General features: G+C 37.0%; 6 protein-coding genes across 6 annotated transcripts; 5 read left to right on the top strand and 1 right to left on the bottom strand.

Moving 5' to 3' along the window:
- The first annotated feature begins 600 nt into the window (after positions 1-600).
- Positions 601-3,092, top strand: EV154DRAFT_508931 (Rho GTPase activation protein). Its single transcript, XM_051601560.1, has 9 exons — positions 601-691; positions 751-845; positions 902-1,145; positions 1,209-1,635; positions 1,693-1,772; positions 1,866-1,964; positions 2,019-2,472; positions 2,551-2,656; positions 2,709-3,092. Exons 1-9 carry the CDS (start codon positions 647-649, stop codon positions 3,013-3,015), a joined length of 1,857 nt encoding a protein of 618 aa, XP_051457600.1. The 5' UTR covers positions 601-646; the 3' UTR covers positions 3,016-3,092.
- On the bottom strand, positions 3,030-3,872 carry EV154DRAFT_543776 (eukaryotic translation initiation factor 5A). The gene is made up of 3 exons (XM_051604567.1): positions 3,831-3,872; positions 3,563-3,772; positions 3,030-3,414 (listed from the first exon to the last, which is right to left on the bottom strand). Exons 2-3 carry the CDS (start codon positions 3,769-3,771, stop codon positions 3,150-3,152), a joined length of 474 nt encoding a protein of 157 aa, XP_051457599.1. The 5' UTR covers position 3,772; positions 3,831-3,872; the 3' UTR covers positions 3,030-3,149.
- Positions 3,873-4,613: 741 nt separating this feature from the next.
- EV154DRAFT_508923 (cytochrome P450) lies at positions 4,614-6,426 on the top strand (the record flags this gene model as incomplete). Its single annotated transcript, XM_051601559.1, has 2 exons — positions 4,614-5,722; positions 5,779-6,426. Coding segments are annotated over exons 1-2 (1,621 nt in total), but the record flags the coding sequence as incomplete, so codon positions are not given.
- A 1,006-nt stretch (positions 6,427-7,432) lies between these two features.
- On the top strand, positions 7,433-9,386 carry EV154DRAFT_602671 (cytochrome P450; the record flags this gene model as incomplete). Its single annotated transcript, XM_051607309.1, has 4 exons — positions 7,433-8,493; positions 8,568-9,132; positions 9,208-9,289; positions 9,358-9,386. 4 exons carry the CDS (start codon positions 7,433-7,435, stop codon positions 9,384-9,386), a joined length of 1,737 nt encoding a protein of 578 aa, XP_051457597.1.
- A 451-nt stretch (positions 9,387-9,837) lies between these two features.
- Positions 9,838-11,600, top strand: EV154DRAFT_508920 (cytochrome P450; the record flags this gene model as incomplete). The annotated part of the gene is made up of 2 exons (XM_051601558.1): positions 9,838-10,941; positions 11,001-11,600. Coding segments are annotated over exons 1-2 (1,616 nt in total), but the record flags the coding sequence as incomplete, so codon positions are not given.
- Positions 11,601-12,376: 776 nt separating this feature from the next.
- EV154DRAFT_588670 (cytochrome P450) lies at positions 12,377-14,467 on the top strand (the record flags this gene model as incomplete). Its single annotated transcript, XM_051606832.1, has 3 exons — positions 12,377-13,862; positions 13,923-14,335; positions 14,433-14,467. Exons 1-3 carry the CDS (start codon positions 12,814-12,816, stop codon positions 14,465-14,467), a joined length of 1,497 nt encoding a protein of 498 aa, XP_051457595.1. The 5' UTR covers positions 12,377-12,813.
- Between the last annotated feature and the right edge of the window lie 28 nt (positions 14,468-14,495).

The following is a 14,495-nucleotide window of genomic DNA, read 5'->3' as shown; positions in this document are numbered from 1 at the left end:
TTATTGTTAAGTATACGCCTACACTTGATGATGGGTTATAGTATCAAGTGGTGGGTCACTGACTATAATCTAAGCCCAAAGCTAGGGGAGGTAGTAACTAGCCACAGTCCCTGCGAAAATCAGAGCGCGTTTTGATTAAAAAAAAAAAAACCTTGCTTAGCATTACGTACTAATAAGCTTTCATCTTTCAAGAACCAGCGTTCTTACAAAGAAGGACGGGGTTTATTAAATTTATGATAAAACGAGATTGTAATTTAATTAAATTTGAGACCTTTTTTTTTAATTATTAAAAAGGATAGCTGGCAAAATTAGATCAACCTTTCAAACAATTTCAATCATCCTCTATACATGTAGTTGACTAATGAATGATAGAAATAAACGTGTTCAATAGTAAAATATCATGCAACATGAAGCCTCCCCCCCTTCTTCACCCAGGCAAATGTAACAAACAAACGTAAACTTTAGATGTATGTGGTCGGCTTTAATGTGCCAAAATTTACAAGTCGTACCAAAATAAGACTAAAAAAAAAATCCTGTAAAATTATCTTTTTTTTTTTTAATTTTGGAACCTTTTTCTTTTTTTTTTTTTTTTTTGGAACCTTTTTTTTTTTTTTTTTTTTTTTTTTTTTGTGGACATTGTTTAAACATGAGTAAAACGTCAAAGAGTTTGAACCCAAGTCCCGAAGACGAGGTATTAAATAGAAAAGAGAAAGAGAAAGAAGTAGTACTTCTTACACTTTTTAATAATAGTTTACAAGTATCGATGCGCAACTTGATCATGTGAATAGAGTATTGAAATGGAGCATACTGGACTTGGAGAAGTTTACCTTTTCTTTAAAAGCAAGGTAAAAAAAAAAAGCAAAGAAAAAGAAAGCAGTAAAATTATAACATATAAAAATAGACTGGTTGCTGAGGAAGCGTATGTGGCTGCCTTGACTAAAATCACCCGACATAACACGATCGACAGTGCACCCACGCACAACAATAATAATGGATCGTCAGACACAAGTTATTTTGGAGACTATACAACCAGTTTTACCCAAACTGCCAGTACCTATGAAAACTCCATCGAAAAGACCGTGGATTCTAGACGAGAGTTTATTAGCTGTTTAAAGTCTCAAATAGAGCTCTTGCAGAAAGTCAAGGTGATTTAGTTAGATATAACCTATATTTGTGTGTATATATTTGATTTATCTTACATAGAACAGGACTCGCACGATCAACGAAGAAAGAAAGTTAAGGCAGTATTGGGCGAAAAGAATGCAAACTACATTACTTTTCGTACACGTGATATTGTCAAGCTTCAAAAGAGCTATGTAAACAAGTGTAATGAATATGCTAATATTCAGCAACAAATCTTGATAGCCAATCATGAAGATTCTACTGATCATCACTTGAGTCCCGTCATGATGGCCAGAGCCTCTTCTGAAGAACCCAGAGTATCCAATGACAGTGGTAGAGATGATCAGTCCATCCTATCTCAAGATACAATCGCCGTCAATAATAAAAAGAACAGTATGGCTGGTTTCATCACACAAATGCGTTCTCAACTTGCTAGTGCTGCTGCTGCCACCACGGATCCTTCTAAGCAAACTGCTCGACTTGCTAAATTAAAGAAGGAGATTCATGATGCAGGTAAACATTTTGTTACCCTACCTCGTAAATGTATTTCTTATATATTTATGTAAATAGATGGGGAATACAGACAAGGGGTTCGATTATTGGAATTCCTTCGCAAAAAGCAAGTAGAGACTGCTTTGCATGCCATGAGGGTAAGTTGTGTGTGTATGTGTGTGTGTGTGTGTGTGTGTGTGTGTGTGTGTTTCCATGCCAACACTCTTTTTTTTATTATTATATAAATGTAGCACGTCGAAGCCATCTTGCTGGGAAAATCGGATGCAGTTAAAGCAGTGATGGTGACACTATCAAAGCAAGAAGAAGACACGTTATTGACACAAGTAGACGTAAGTTGTATGAGAGGATGACATGATGAATAGATTATTAACTTTATAAAGCAGCTTATTAAACATTCACTGGGTACGATATACAGCATGGATGGACAACGCGACACGGATAAATTTTTGTTTGAGTATGAAAAGATTGGATTTATTAAGCCAAGACGTATGTACTATGAGAACTACTATTATGGCAAGTGCAAGGAGATACTTTTTGGATCTAACCTGAATGATTACTTTGCTGAACATGAGCGCAGTGTGCCATTGTTGGTGAGGAAATGTATTGAAGGAGTGGAGATGCAAGGAGGATTAGAAAAGGAAGGTATTTACCGTATATCTGGACGACAGACGAATGTAGATGCACTGAAGAATGAATTTGAAAAAGATGAAGAGGCAGCTAATTTGGAGAATAATCGATATGATGTATTTACGATTGCCTCTGTTCTTAAAATTTATTTACGTGAATTAAAGCAGCCATTATTTAATTTAAGCATGCAAGATCGTATTCAATATTCAAGTAAATTTGTAAATAGACCTTGTCCTTGTCTTTATTGGGTACTAAAAACTAATTTTTTTTTTTGTGGGTTATAAATAGAAATTACAAATGATGTGGAACGTACCAATCTACTTGTCACTAAATTGTCCGAAGCCTCTAAACCACAACGAGACACTTTGGAAGCTATTATCAAACATTTGGCAAAGTAAGTTACAAGGTGTTTTTATCTTATTATGCTTAATAATAACATATAATAGGGTTCAAGAGTGTTCACAGGCCAACAAGATGACGATCAAGAATTTGTCGGTAATTTTCACACCCGCCTTATTTCATGATCACAATCAAGTAGAGAATGCTGGTGAATGGTATTCGGATATTGTATTACAAGACCTGATCCAACAACACGAATCTATCTTTTCCAAGACAACGGTTGGTCAACAGCAACAAAAGAATCCATTTGATTCTCCTTCATCTAGTGTTTTAAGCTTGCCTTTTACTATGGGTGGTGTTCCTCCCATTGTTAGAAGGCCTACCAATATGAATAATAATAATAATAATAAATAAGTGTGTACAAACACAAAAAAAAAAAAGAAAAAAAAAAAAAAAATTTTTTTTTAAAGAGAGACCGATATTATTATTATTTTTTTTGTGGAAAAAAGGGAAAAAAATTTTCAATCAAAAAAAAAGATGAAAGATGTTTATTTAGGAGCATCCTTGTAAGACAAACAGTGTTCCTCACCCATGGAAGAGACAACAGAGATCAAGATTTCCTTACCCTCGTTGAAATCTTCCTCCAACTTTTCACCGAGCTCACCATCAGGGAGCTTGACATCATCCTTAGTGCTACCATCGGGCAACATCAAGGAGAGGAAACCATCATCAATGTCAAGAAGAGCGTATTCCATACGGATGACGTTAGGGACATCCATGTTGTGAGTGGAAGGACAGAGTTCTTCGTACTTTCTATAATATGGAGAGTTAGTTAGTAAATACACATTTAAACATCCTATATAAACACACAAACACACACATAAGCACACACACACACACTCTCATATTATCTCTCTCTCTCTCTCTCTCTCTCTTTATATAAACTCTTCATGATTATTACCTGCTGGTGAAGATATCAGTACCGATCAAATGGACCTTGGCGTGACCATGCTTACCGGTCTTGGAGGTGGTCATTTCAATAATCTTACAAGGTCTACCCTTGATGCAGACATGACCGTTCTTTCTCAAAGCGGAACATTGCATGGGGAAAGTCAAAGAAGCTCCAGCATCGGCAGTCTCGAAAGTGTGGTCGTCGTGGTTTTCGGCCATACTAAAAAAGAAACATTTTAATATATAGGCACATATACATATTATTCAATAAAACTTACTTGAAAGATATAAAGTTGAGGTGGAAAAAAAAAAGAAAAAAAGCAAAAAAGCCACGCGACGAGTCCTCCCCATTTTATAGTATTCCTTGAAAATTTTTCTATCTACGTCGTCCCTACACCCACTCTTCTCTGCTATTTTTTCTTTTTTTTCTTTTTTTCCATTGGATCCACTTAGAGCAGTCACACTTTTCTGCTGGCGCGATGGCTTGGGCCTTTTTTCGGGACTAGTTTTTTTTTTTTTTTTTTTTTTTTTCTGCTTCACTACCAAGAAAAAGTGGGATTGCTAGAGGGTTTGTAACTCTTTTTCTTCTTCTTTTTCTCTCTAATACTTGTATCAGTGTTATTATTGTTAATTATTTATTCATATGAGTCTTCCTCTTAGGAGGATCAGAAAAGCAGAAGCCTTTTTTTTTTTTTTTTTTGTAAGGCCCTGGGTCTTTTTTTTTTTTTTAAAAGTCCACTCTGGGACCCAAAAGTCATCAAATCCCAGGTTTCGCAAAATGTTTAGTATCCAGAATTGTACTCCCCTCACTCTTTACTGGTACTAAAAACCTTCCAAAGAATCTCATATACAAAAGGGTTACTTATTTTATATATCTCTCTCTGAGTAGCCAAAATAAGTTGTTAAAAAAGGTGGAATGAAAAAAAAAAAAAAAAGAAATGCTGATATGCAGATAAAATATATTTGAATTCCAACAACTGACGACTGATGATGTTTATTACCATAAATGTATAAAAAAAAATTGCTCAAGCGGGACCTTTTTTTTTTTAATTAATTAATTGTGGTATAAAAGTGTAAATCTTTCATCTCAATCTCCTCTCTCTCTCACCTTTTAAATAGAAATGATGAATTACCAATTGGCCTACACAACCCTTCAACAACATGTAGAAAAGTACATTTTGTCACCTACAGGTCTTGATGCTTCCACTGCAAAAACCCTCTCTCTGCAATTGGGTATATCCACCATCATCATCTATTACTTTTACAAACTCATTCTTTATCGACTTTACCTTCACCCCGCTAATCGTATTCCTGGCCCCAAAGTCAGTTGGATTCCCTTCATGGGCAATTTTTTCGAAATTATTAAAGAAGAATCGGGTGTACCACATAAAAGATGGACAAAGCTTTATGGTGGTATTGTTACTTATCATGCCATGTGGAATATACCTCGTGTCGTTGTCACAGATCCTCTCTTATTAAAACAAGTATTGACATCAAATGAATATGATTACATCAAATCTCCAGAGACTTCAAATTTCTTAAGACGCATGATTGGTAATGGTTTATTAGTGGCAGAGGGTGATACTCATCGTCATCAACGCAAAATGTTAAACCCTGCTTTCTCTGTTAATGCTATTCGGTCTATCTTGCCCTTGATGGCAAAACCAGGTCATCGATTAAGAGATACTTGGTTAGCCGCTATTCAATCTGATCAGAATAAAGTAGCAAATGATTGCACAGAAGTTCAAGTCTCGAGTGGTCTCTCTTTGGCTACATTGGATGTCATTGGTTGGGCCTTTGGTCAAGATTTTAAAGCCTTAGAGTTTGCAGGCACACCTCATCAAAGTAAACTCAGTCAGGCCTATTTACACTTGTTCTCGAGTGATGTCTCTTTCATGCGCTTCTTGTCCTTTATCTTTCCTGCCTTGCGTTATTTACCCACAGCAAGAAATCGATTGATTCGCAGAGACTTGAAATGGTTGGACGAAGAAAGTAAAGCATTGGTTCAGGTTGGCATCGAAAGAGCAAAGGCAGCAAAGGCCTCCGGTGTTGTTTCTGATAAACCTAAAGATCTTTTAGCTACCATGGTAGATCTCATTGATGAAGAAACCGGTCAAGGTTTTACTGCAGACGAGTTGAAGAACCAGTGTCTTACCTTCTTGGCTGCCGGGTAAGGAATTATAAGAATGTATATAAAACAATAACACATACTTATTTTGAAATTAGACACGAAACAACTAGTGTCAGCTTGAGTTGGGCTCTTTGGTTGTTAGCAAGAGATCAGGTCATCCAAGATGAATTACGTTCTGAAGTCCTCACATTGTTTAAAGACGACCATGAAGTTCCTTCTTATGAAGCCATCAATGCTTTACCACTCTTAAATAACGTTGTACGCGAGACTTTACGATTAATTCCTGCTGTACCAGTCACCAATCGAGTAACACGCGTACCTACAGTCTTGGGCTCACACGTCTTGCCAATGGGCACACATGTATTTATTTCTGTTGTGACCTCGCATCATTCTACCGAGATCTGGGGTTCTGATGCAGAAGAATTTAACCCGAAACGTTGGGACAATTCAGAAAAGATTGGCAATGCGTATCAATACATGCCCTTTTTAGCGGGTGGAAGACAATGTATTGGGTATAAATTTGCTTTGGTCGAGTTTAAATTGTTGCTTGCAATTCTTGTACGAGATATTCAATACTTTGAAAAACCCGATTATAAAATTTCCAAGAAGCAGCAAATTACATTGAAACCTTTTCCTAATATGACACTTTGGCTTAAACCTGTTGTAAATTAAAATTATCTGTATATCCTTCACTACTTACCTATGTATAACACCCCTCCCCTATTTAATAAAGCTACTCGTCTTATAATTAAACAAACACTAATTATTAACAGCTGAGATCGATTATTGAGTCTTTTTTTTTTAAAAGATGTAAGCTTTGTTGATGATTGATAAATATCGTATTGATCGAAAGCTTGACTGTCATAAGAGAAGTTATATTAAAGTTTAATATTTACTCGAATGAAACACATTTTTATGTTTAAACCAATAATGCTTGATTATCTAAAATGATGATTATATAAACAATTTATGATCAACAACTTGGCGTAAGCAAGTTGTTGATCACTGTTTTTTTTCACTATAAATATAAAAAAATAAATAAAAAACTTTTTCTTTTTATGTCTTTCCTTTTTGTTTTTCATGTCAACATTTTTATAAGAAGACCGTATATATACAAGACTTTTAGGCTGTTCCATAAAAAAGAGAAAAAGGTGCGGATTGTGCTCCCGTTTTATATCCAGTGATAGCAATTTAGCTGGTTTTTTTTTTTTTTTTTTTTTACCTTCCATGGTTTTTACTCTTTACCTCGGCGGTGTAAAAGATTAAATAATTTCCGATACGCGTTATTTGATGGCAACTGCCGTTTGTCTTTTGGATAAAGCATCATTGTTTTTTTTGGATAGCCACTGTTCTTAGGTACAGACGCGGAGAACTGAGGTGCACGTAGATGTAGTATAGGATCTGACGATATGACCAAGCGCACCTTGGCTACCTAACAGGGCCTGTTTAAATATGTAAATGTATCTTATGACATAATCTAAAACTAACATAATTCAGAAAAAAAAAAAAAACCAAATAGAAGTAAAAAAAGTGTAATAGCGAAATAGGCTCATTTAGGTCAGAAAATGCCTTGAGGGTTTGGGAGGTTTTATAGTTGTTACACTGATAATTATAATTACCATAAATGTACGAATAAACATTTGGTAATTTAGGCTATTTAGAGATACATATAAATTCTACACTCCCCTCTCTCAGCCATTTTTTTTTTCAGTTTCTAACACCACTTACATTTGTTCCTTTTCTTTCGTCATGATAAGCTATCAATTGGCTTACGATACAATTCAACAATACGTGGAAAAGTACGTGTTAACACCCACTGGACTTGATGCACCCACTGCAAAAAAACTCTCTGTGCAATTGGGTGTATCTACCGTCATTGTCTATTATTTTTACAAACTGATCCTCTATCGACTTTATTTTCACCCCGCTAACCGAATTCCCGGACCCAAGGTGAGTTGGATTCCATTTATGGGAAATTTTTTTGAGGTTGTCAAAGAAGGTGCTGGTATTCCTCACAAACGCTGGACAAAGCAATATGGTGGAATTGTTACTTACCATGGTGAATGGAACAGACCACGCATCGTCGTCACGGATCCTATCTTATTAAAACAAGTTTTAACTACCAATGAATATGATTATGTCAAACCACCCAGGACTTCGGCATTCTTGCGTCGTGTGTTGGGCAATGGTGTACTGTTGGCAGAGGGAGAAACACATCGTCATCAACGGAAAATGTTAAACCCTGCTTTCTCTGTCAATGCCATTCGATCTATTTTGCCCTTGATGGCAATGCCTGGTCATCGCTTACGAGATCATTGGTTAGCTGCCATTCAATCTGATGAGAACAAAAAGGGTAACAAGGAATACACAGAAATGGAAATCTCAACGGGGCTTTCCTTTGCTGCATTGGATGTGATTGGTTGGGCTTTTGGTCAAGACTTCAAATCGTTAGAGTTTGCTGGCACTCCCAATCAAAGTAAACTGAGTCAAGCCTATCTTCAACTCTTTTCCAATGATGCCTCATTAGTGCGTTTACTTACTTTTCTGTTCCCCAAGTTTATCTATGTCCCTATTCCAAGAAACATATTGGTTATGAAAGATTTAAAATTGTTGGATAAAGAAAGCGAAGCATTGGTTCAGGTCGGCATTGAAAGAGCAAACGCAGCAAACGCAGCAAAGGCCTTCGGTGTTGTTTCAGATAAACCAAAAGATCTTTTAGATACCATGGTGGATCTTATTGATGAAGAAACTGGTCAAGGTTTTACGGCTGATGAGCTGAAGAACCAGTGTCTCACCTTCTTGGCTGCCGGGTAATAAGAGACACAAAGACAAACAAGTGTAATTTTTTATCTAAATACTCATTTTTTTTTATATACAATTACAGACATGAAACTACCAGTGTTAGCTTGAGTTGGGCTCTTTGGCTGCTAGCAAAAGACCAGACTATTCAAGATGAATTACGTTCAGAAGTACTTGCGTTATTCAAGGGTGATGATGTCCCTTCTTATGATGCAATCAACTCTTTACCATTGTTAAATAATGTCGTCCGTGAGACCTTGCGATTGATTCCTTCTGTACCCATGGTAAGCCGAGTAAGCCGAGTAACTACAACACTGGGATCCTATGTTTTACCAATGGGAACGCAAATTGATATCTCGATTATGGCCTTACACCATTCTACCGAAATTTGGGGTTCTGATGCAGAAGAATTCAAACCAAAGCGTTGGGATAGATCTGAAAAGATTGGTAATGCATATCAATACATGCCCTTTTTGGCCGGTGGGAGACAATGCATTGGATATAAGTTTGCTTTGGTGGAATTCAAAATGTTATTGGCAATTCTTGTACGAGATATTCAATATTTTGAAAAGCCTGATTTCAAAATTTCCAAGAAACAGGAAGTTACACTGAAACCTTTTCCTAACATGACACTTTGGCTTAAGCCTGTTGTAAATTAAATACATGTATCATCCCTCAATAAACTTATAGTTATTTCTAAGTATTACATTTAATGCAACCGGTAGACTTCACTACTTAAAAGAGCTACAGTAGGTTATTTCATCTTAACGTTGTTGATTCCTGCTAGCGATATGCATCATAATCATAGTAAGTCCGTGTCGGTATTATTTCATAGGATTCAGCTGAATCCATGTCTATTTATAGTCTCTAAATAGAATTAAAAACTTTCAGCTCGGGTAAATGATATTATAAGCGACACGGCTTTCCATAAATTTAGTGTACATAATGTTGGTGTCTAGAATTTTCTTGCTAATTAACGGATCATCACAACTCCTTTCTTCCTCTTTATTTTAATGGGGTTCTCATATAAAAACACCATCTTTTTTGTTTTGCTGGTCAGTTGCAAGATAACAATTAATCATTTTAATTCATCGTAGATGAAAAATCATGACAATTTGCTTTTATTAAAAGACAGACGGACATTATTCACAATAATTACAAGCTCCAAAAGAAAAGAGAAAACTGCGGATAACAGCACAAATGTTTACGTAAAAAGGACTATTAGCGTGCGCGCTCCTACGGATGTTTAAAGGCGAGTGATGACTGATGATGCGTATTACTATAAATGTACAAATAAAAATTGATTAGGCGACCCGATATAAAACTTTTGAGTCAATTTTTTATTTTGCTGCACTGTTTTATCTCACACACTTATTTCTCTCTCTCTCTTTTTTTTTTTTTGATTAATCAATCATGAATTATCAATTGGTCTACAATAAAATTCAGCAATACGTGGAGAAATACGTGTTAACGCCCACTGGACTTGATGCACCCACGGCAAAAAAACTCTCTGTGCAATTGGGTGTATCTACCGTCATCATCTATTACTTTTACAAACTTATCCTTTATCGACTTTACATCCACCCTGCCAATCGAATTCCTGGTCCTAAAGTCAGCTGGATTCCCTTCATGGGTAATTTTTTTGAAATTATGAAGGAAGAGGCCGGTGTCTCTCATAAACGCTGGACGAAACAGTACGGTGGCATTGTCTCTTATCACGGTCAATGGAACCAACCTCGCGTTGTTGTCACCGATCCTCTCTTGTTAAAGCAATTATTGACAACAGACGAATATGATTACATCAAATCACCGGAGACAGTTGATTTCTTACGTCGCACATTGGGCAATGGTTTGCTGGTAGCGGAAGGTGACACACATCGCCATCAACGTAAGATGTTAAACCCCGCTTTTTCTGTCAATGCGATTCGATCCGTTCTACCTCTAATGGCAAAACCAGGTCATCGCTTACGAGATAACTGGTTAAGTGCCATCCAGTCTGAAGAAAACAAGGTGGATAATGACTGTACGGAGGTAGAAGTCTCGACTGGACTTTCTTTGGCTACATTGGATGTGATTGGTTGGGCATTTGGTCAAGACTTCAAATCGTTAGAATTTGCGGGAACTCCTTATCAAAGTAAACTCAGTCAGGCGTATCTCCATTTGTTCTCTAACGATGTCTCGTTTATGCGGCTGTTGACCTTTTTGTTCCCCCTTTTCAGACATTTACCCACGTCCAGAAATAGGTTGGTCCGCAGGGATTTAAAATGGTTGGATGAAGAAAGTAGAGCATTGGTTCAGGTGGGTATTGAAAGAGCAGCTAAAGCAAAGGAGTCCGGTGTAAATGAAAATAAACCAAAAGACCTTTTAGCTACCATGGTTGATCTCATTGATGAAGAAACTGGTCAAGGTTTTACTGCGGATGAGTTAAAGAACCAGTGTCTCACCTTTTTGGCTGCCGGGTAAGGAATAATAATAATAAACAAATATATATTTTTTTTTGTACTCATTCTGAAAATAGACACGAAACGACCAGTGTAAGCTTGAGTTGGGCACTTTGGTTGTTAGCAAAAGACCAAGTTGTTCAGGATGAATTACGAAAGGAAGTACTTACGTTGTTCAAAAATGATGAAGTTCCTTCTTATGAAGCTATCAATGCTTTACCCTTATTAAATAACGTAGTACGTGAGACCTTACGATTGATTCCTCCCGTACCAGTAACGAGCCGAGTGACGCGAGTAACTACGGTGCTGGGATCACACGTGCTGCCGATGGGAACCCAAATCATTATCTCGGCAATCACTTCGCATCATTCTACCGAGATTTGGGGTGATGATGCAGAAGAATTTAACCCAAAGCGTTGGGAAAACTCAGAAAGATTAGGAAATGCGTATGAATACATGCCCTTCTTAGCGGGTGGTCGACAATGCATTGGATATAAGTTTGCTTTGGTGGAATTCAAAGTGTTGTTGGCGATTCTCGTACGAGATATTCAATACTTTGAAAAACCCGATTTTAAAGTCTCCAAGAAGCAGCAACTTACACTCAGACCTTCTCCTAATATGACACTTTGGCTCAAGCCTGTTATTAATTAAATAAAATGTATATCTCTACTTGTTTATATAATTTTTTTTTAAGAAATTGTGGGCCATGTCAAGATAAGTCATTCTCTTTTACTGGCACATACATCTATTTTAATGTCAACATTCAATATCTATCATCTAACTACGCCACTTCTCACTTACGTATTCAATACAAACAAACCAAGCTACAATTGCAACTGCATATTCCCTCTTATGTCTTTCTCCCAAGTATTATTATTGATGATTTAGACACAAATGAAGCCAGAGTTAGTTGTGCTTGTATATTCCGCTATATTATTGTTGGGCTCTCGCATTTCTGTAGTGAGTAGGAAGACATGAATAAGCTATGTCAATTACTTTATTTTATAAATGAAGAGCATATATTCTATTTGTAAGCAAATCGTCTTTGGGGCGGTTGTGGTTAAAATTGGTCGCGTCAAAATGAAACACTACGCCTCACTGATTTAATAAGTGATAAGTCATGTTTGGTAAGGTTAAGTTCCAACCGGTCATATTCTGGGTTCTGTACGGAACAATCATAAGAGAGAGAAGGCAGAAAAAGACTCTTTTTTTTTTATATATGTGCTTCTCCCAACTCCAAAGAGGTTCACTTTAAGCAGTGTTTTCGCGACTTCTTGCGGTAAATTTAACCTTAAAATCAACTATCGATATCGATTTATGCTAGTATTCAATGATACTTTGCCTAACATAAAACGACGTATAATTCTATATACCAATAAGATGGAAGCAATCAACACATCACTTTGATTCCCTTTATCAAGATTAAACAAACATACTGTCCGTTTCCAAGACCATGTAAATACCTTTGACCTCCTCTTTGCTGAGTGTTTTGTACTTTTTTATGCCGGTAGGTACATTAAAATAGTGAGAGAGGGGTAAATATCACAATATTACGCATATATACCAGCGGATAACGGATGATAAGGTAGAATAAAATGACAGTATACTTCGAATAGATAAATATTGTTTATAGCCTCCCTTAGGTTTCCGTAAATCTGATTTTAAAAACAGGCAGCTTGGTGCTTAGAGTAAAAATAATGAAAATATTCTTTTTGCAACAGTTCCAAACATACATATCACTCAGCCAAAGTTCTATGTAAATAAGGCCTTAACGAATCCGCTTTAGTAAAAGGACAACCTCAAGAAAGGGGAAAGGGGTTTGCCTAAAAGTATAAATACAAAATTGTTGAAACCACCGCGTTCCTTTTCTTCTCCCTTTCTTATCTTATCATGATAAACTATCAACTCATACACGATACCATCCAGCGCTATTTGGAAAAACACATACTTTTTCATACAGGACTTGAAGAACCCGCTGCCAAAAGATTATCCATTCAATTAGGTGTGTCAGCGATTATCATATTTTATTTCTACAAACTCATCCTGTATCGACTCTATCTTCATCCTGCAAACAGTATTCCCGGACCCAAAGTCGGTTGGATTCCACTGATGGGTAACTTTTTTGAAATCATGAAGGAAGATTACGGTGCCACTTATAAACGTTGGGGAAAACAGTACGGTGGTATTTTTACTTACCACGCGCATTGGAACGTACCCCGTGTTGTTGTTACCGATCATGTGTTAGTCAAACAAGTATTGACATCAAACGAATCCGATTATATCAAGTCTCCCGAGGTCTCTGATTTTTTGCGTCGTATGCTAGGTGATGGTTTACTGATAGCGGAAGGGGATGTGCATCGTTACCAACGCAAGATGTTAAACCCGGCCTTTTCCGTCAATGCAATTCGATCTGCTGTGCGTCTGATGGCAAAACCAGGACATCACTTACGCGATACATGGTTAACAGCTATTCAGTCCGACGAAAACAAGGTGGGGAAGGGTTGTACAGAAGTTCAAGTTTCCAGTGGTCTCTCGTTGGCTACTTTGGATGTGATTGGCTGGGCGTTTGGTCAAGACTTTAAAGCACTAGAGTTTGCTGGAACGCCTCATCAAAGTAAATTGAGTCAGGCTTACCTTCATCTCTTCTCCAGTGATGTCTCTTTAGTGCGCTTACTAACTTTTCTGTTTCCTATTTTAAGATATTTACCAACAACTAGAAATAGGTTGAACCAAAGAGATATGAAATGGTTGAATGAAGAGAGCAGAGCTTTAGTTCAAGCCGGAATTGAAAGAGCTGCTAAAGCAAAGGAGTCGGGTGTGATTGGAAATCAACCAAAAGATCTCTTAGCTATCATGGTGGATCTCATTGACGAGGAAACTGGTCAAGGTTTTACCGCCGAAGAGTTGAAGAATCAGTGTCTTACTTTTTTGGCTGCCGGGTAAAGAAAGAAAAAAAGTTACAGAACCGTCAGATTTTTATACTCACACCAAAAAAATAGGCATGAAACCACTAGTGTCACCTTGAGTTGGGCACTTTGGTTATTAGCAAAAGACCAAGCTATTCAAGATGAACTACGTTCTGAAGTTCGTACTTTGTTTAAAGATGATACAGTTCCTTCTTACGAGGACATAAATGCGCTACCACTTTTAAATAATGTGATACGAGAAACCTTGCGATTGATTCCTGCTGTGTCAATGACATTTCGAGTGACACGTGTGCCTACAGTCTTGGGCTCGTATGTGTTACCGATGGGCACGCACGTATTTATTCCAGCTATCCTCTCCCATCATTCTACCGAGATCTGGGGATCTGATGCAGAAGAATTCAACCCAAAACGCTGGGATAACCCTGACAAATTAGGAAACGCATATCAATACATGCCTTTCTTGGCGGGGATTCGACACTGTATTGGTTATAAATTCGCATTGATCGAGTTAAAGCTCTTATTAGCTATTCTTATTCGAGATATTCAATATTTTGAAAAACCCCATTTTGTAATCTCCAAAAGGCAGCAGATTACGCTCAGGCCTTATCCTAATATGACCCTTTGGCTTAAATCTGCGAAATAAAA

The sequence above is a fragment of the Mucor mucedo genome (genome assembly GCF_025094135.1).
Source record: "Mucor mucedo strain NRRL 3635 chromosome Unknown EV154scaffold_45, whole genome shotgun sequence".
NCBI lineage: Eukaryota > Fungi > Mucoromycota > Mucoromycetes > Mucorales > Mucoraceae > Mucor > Mucor mucedo.
Note: the sequence above shows the minus strand (reverse complement) of the source record. Positions and strands in the feature narration are given on the sequence as shown.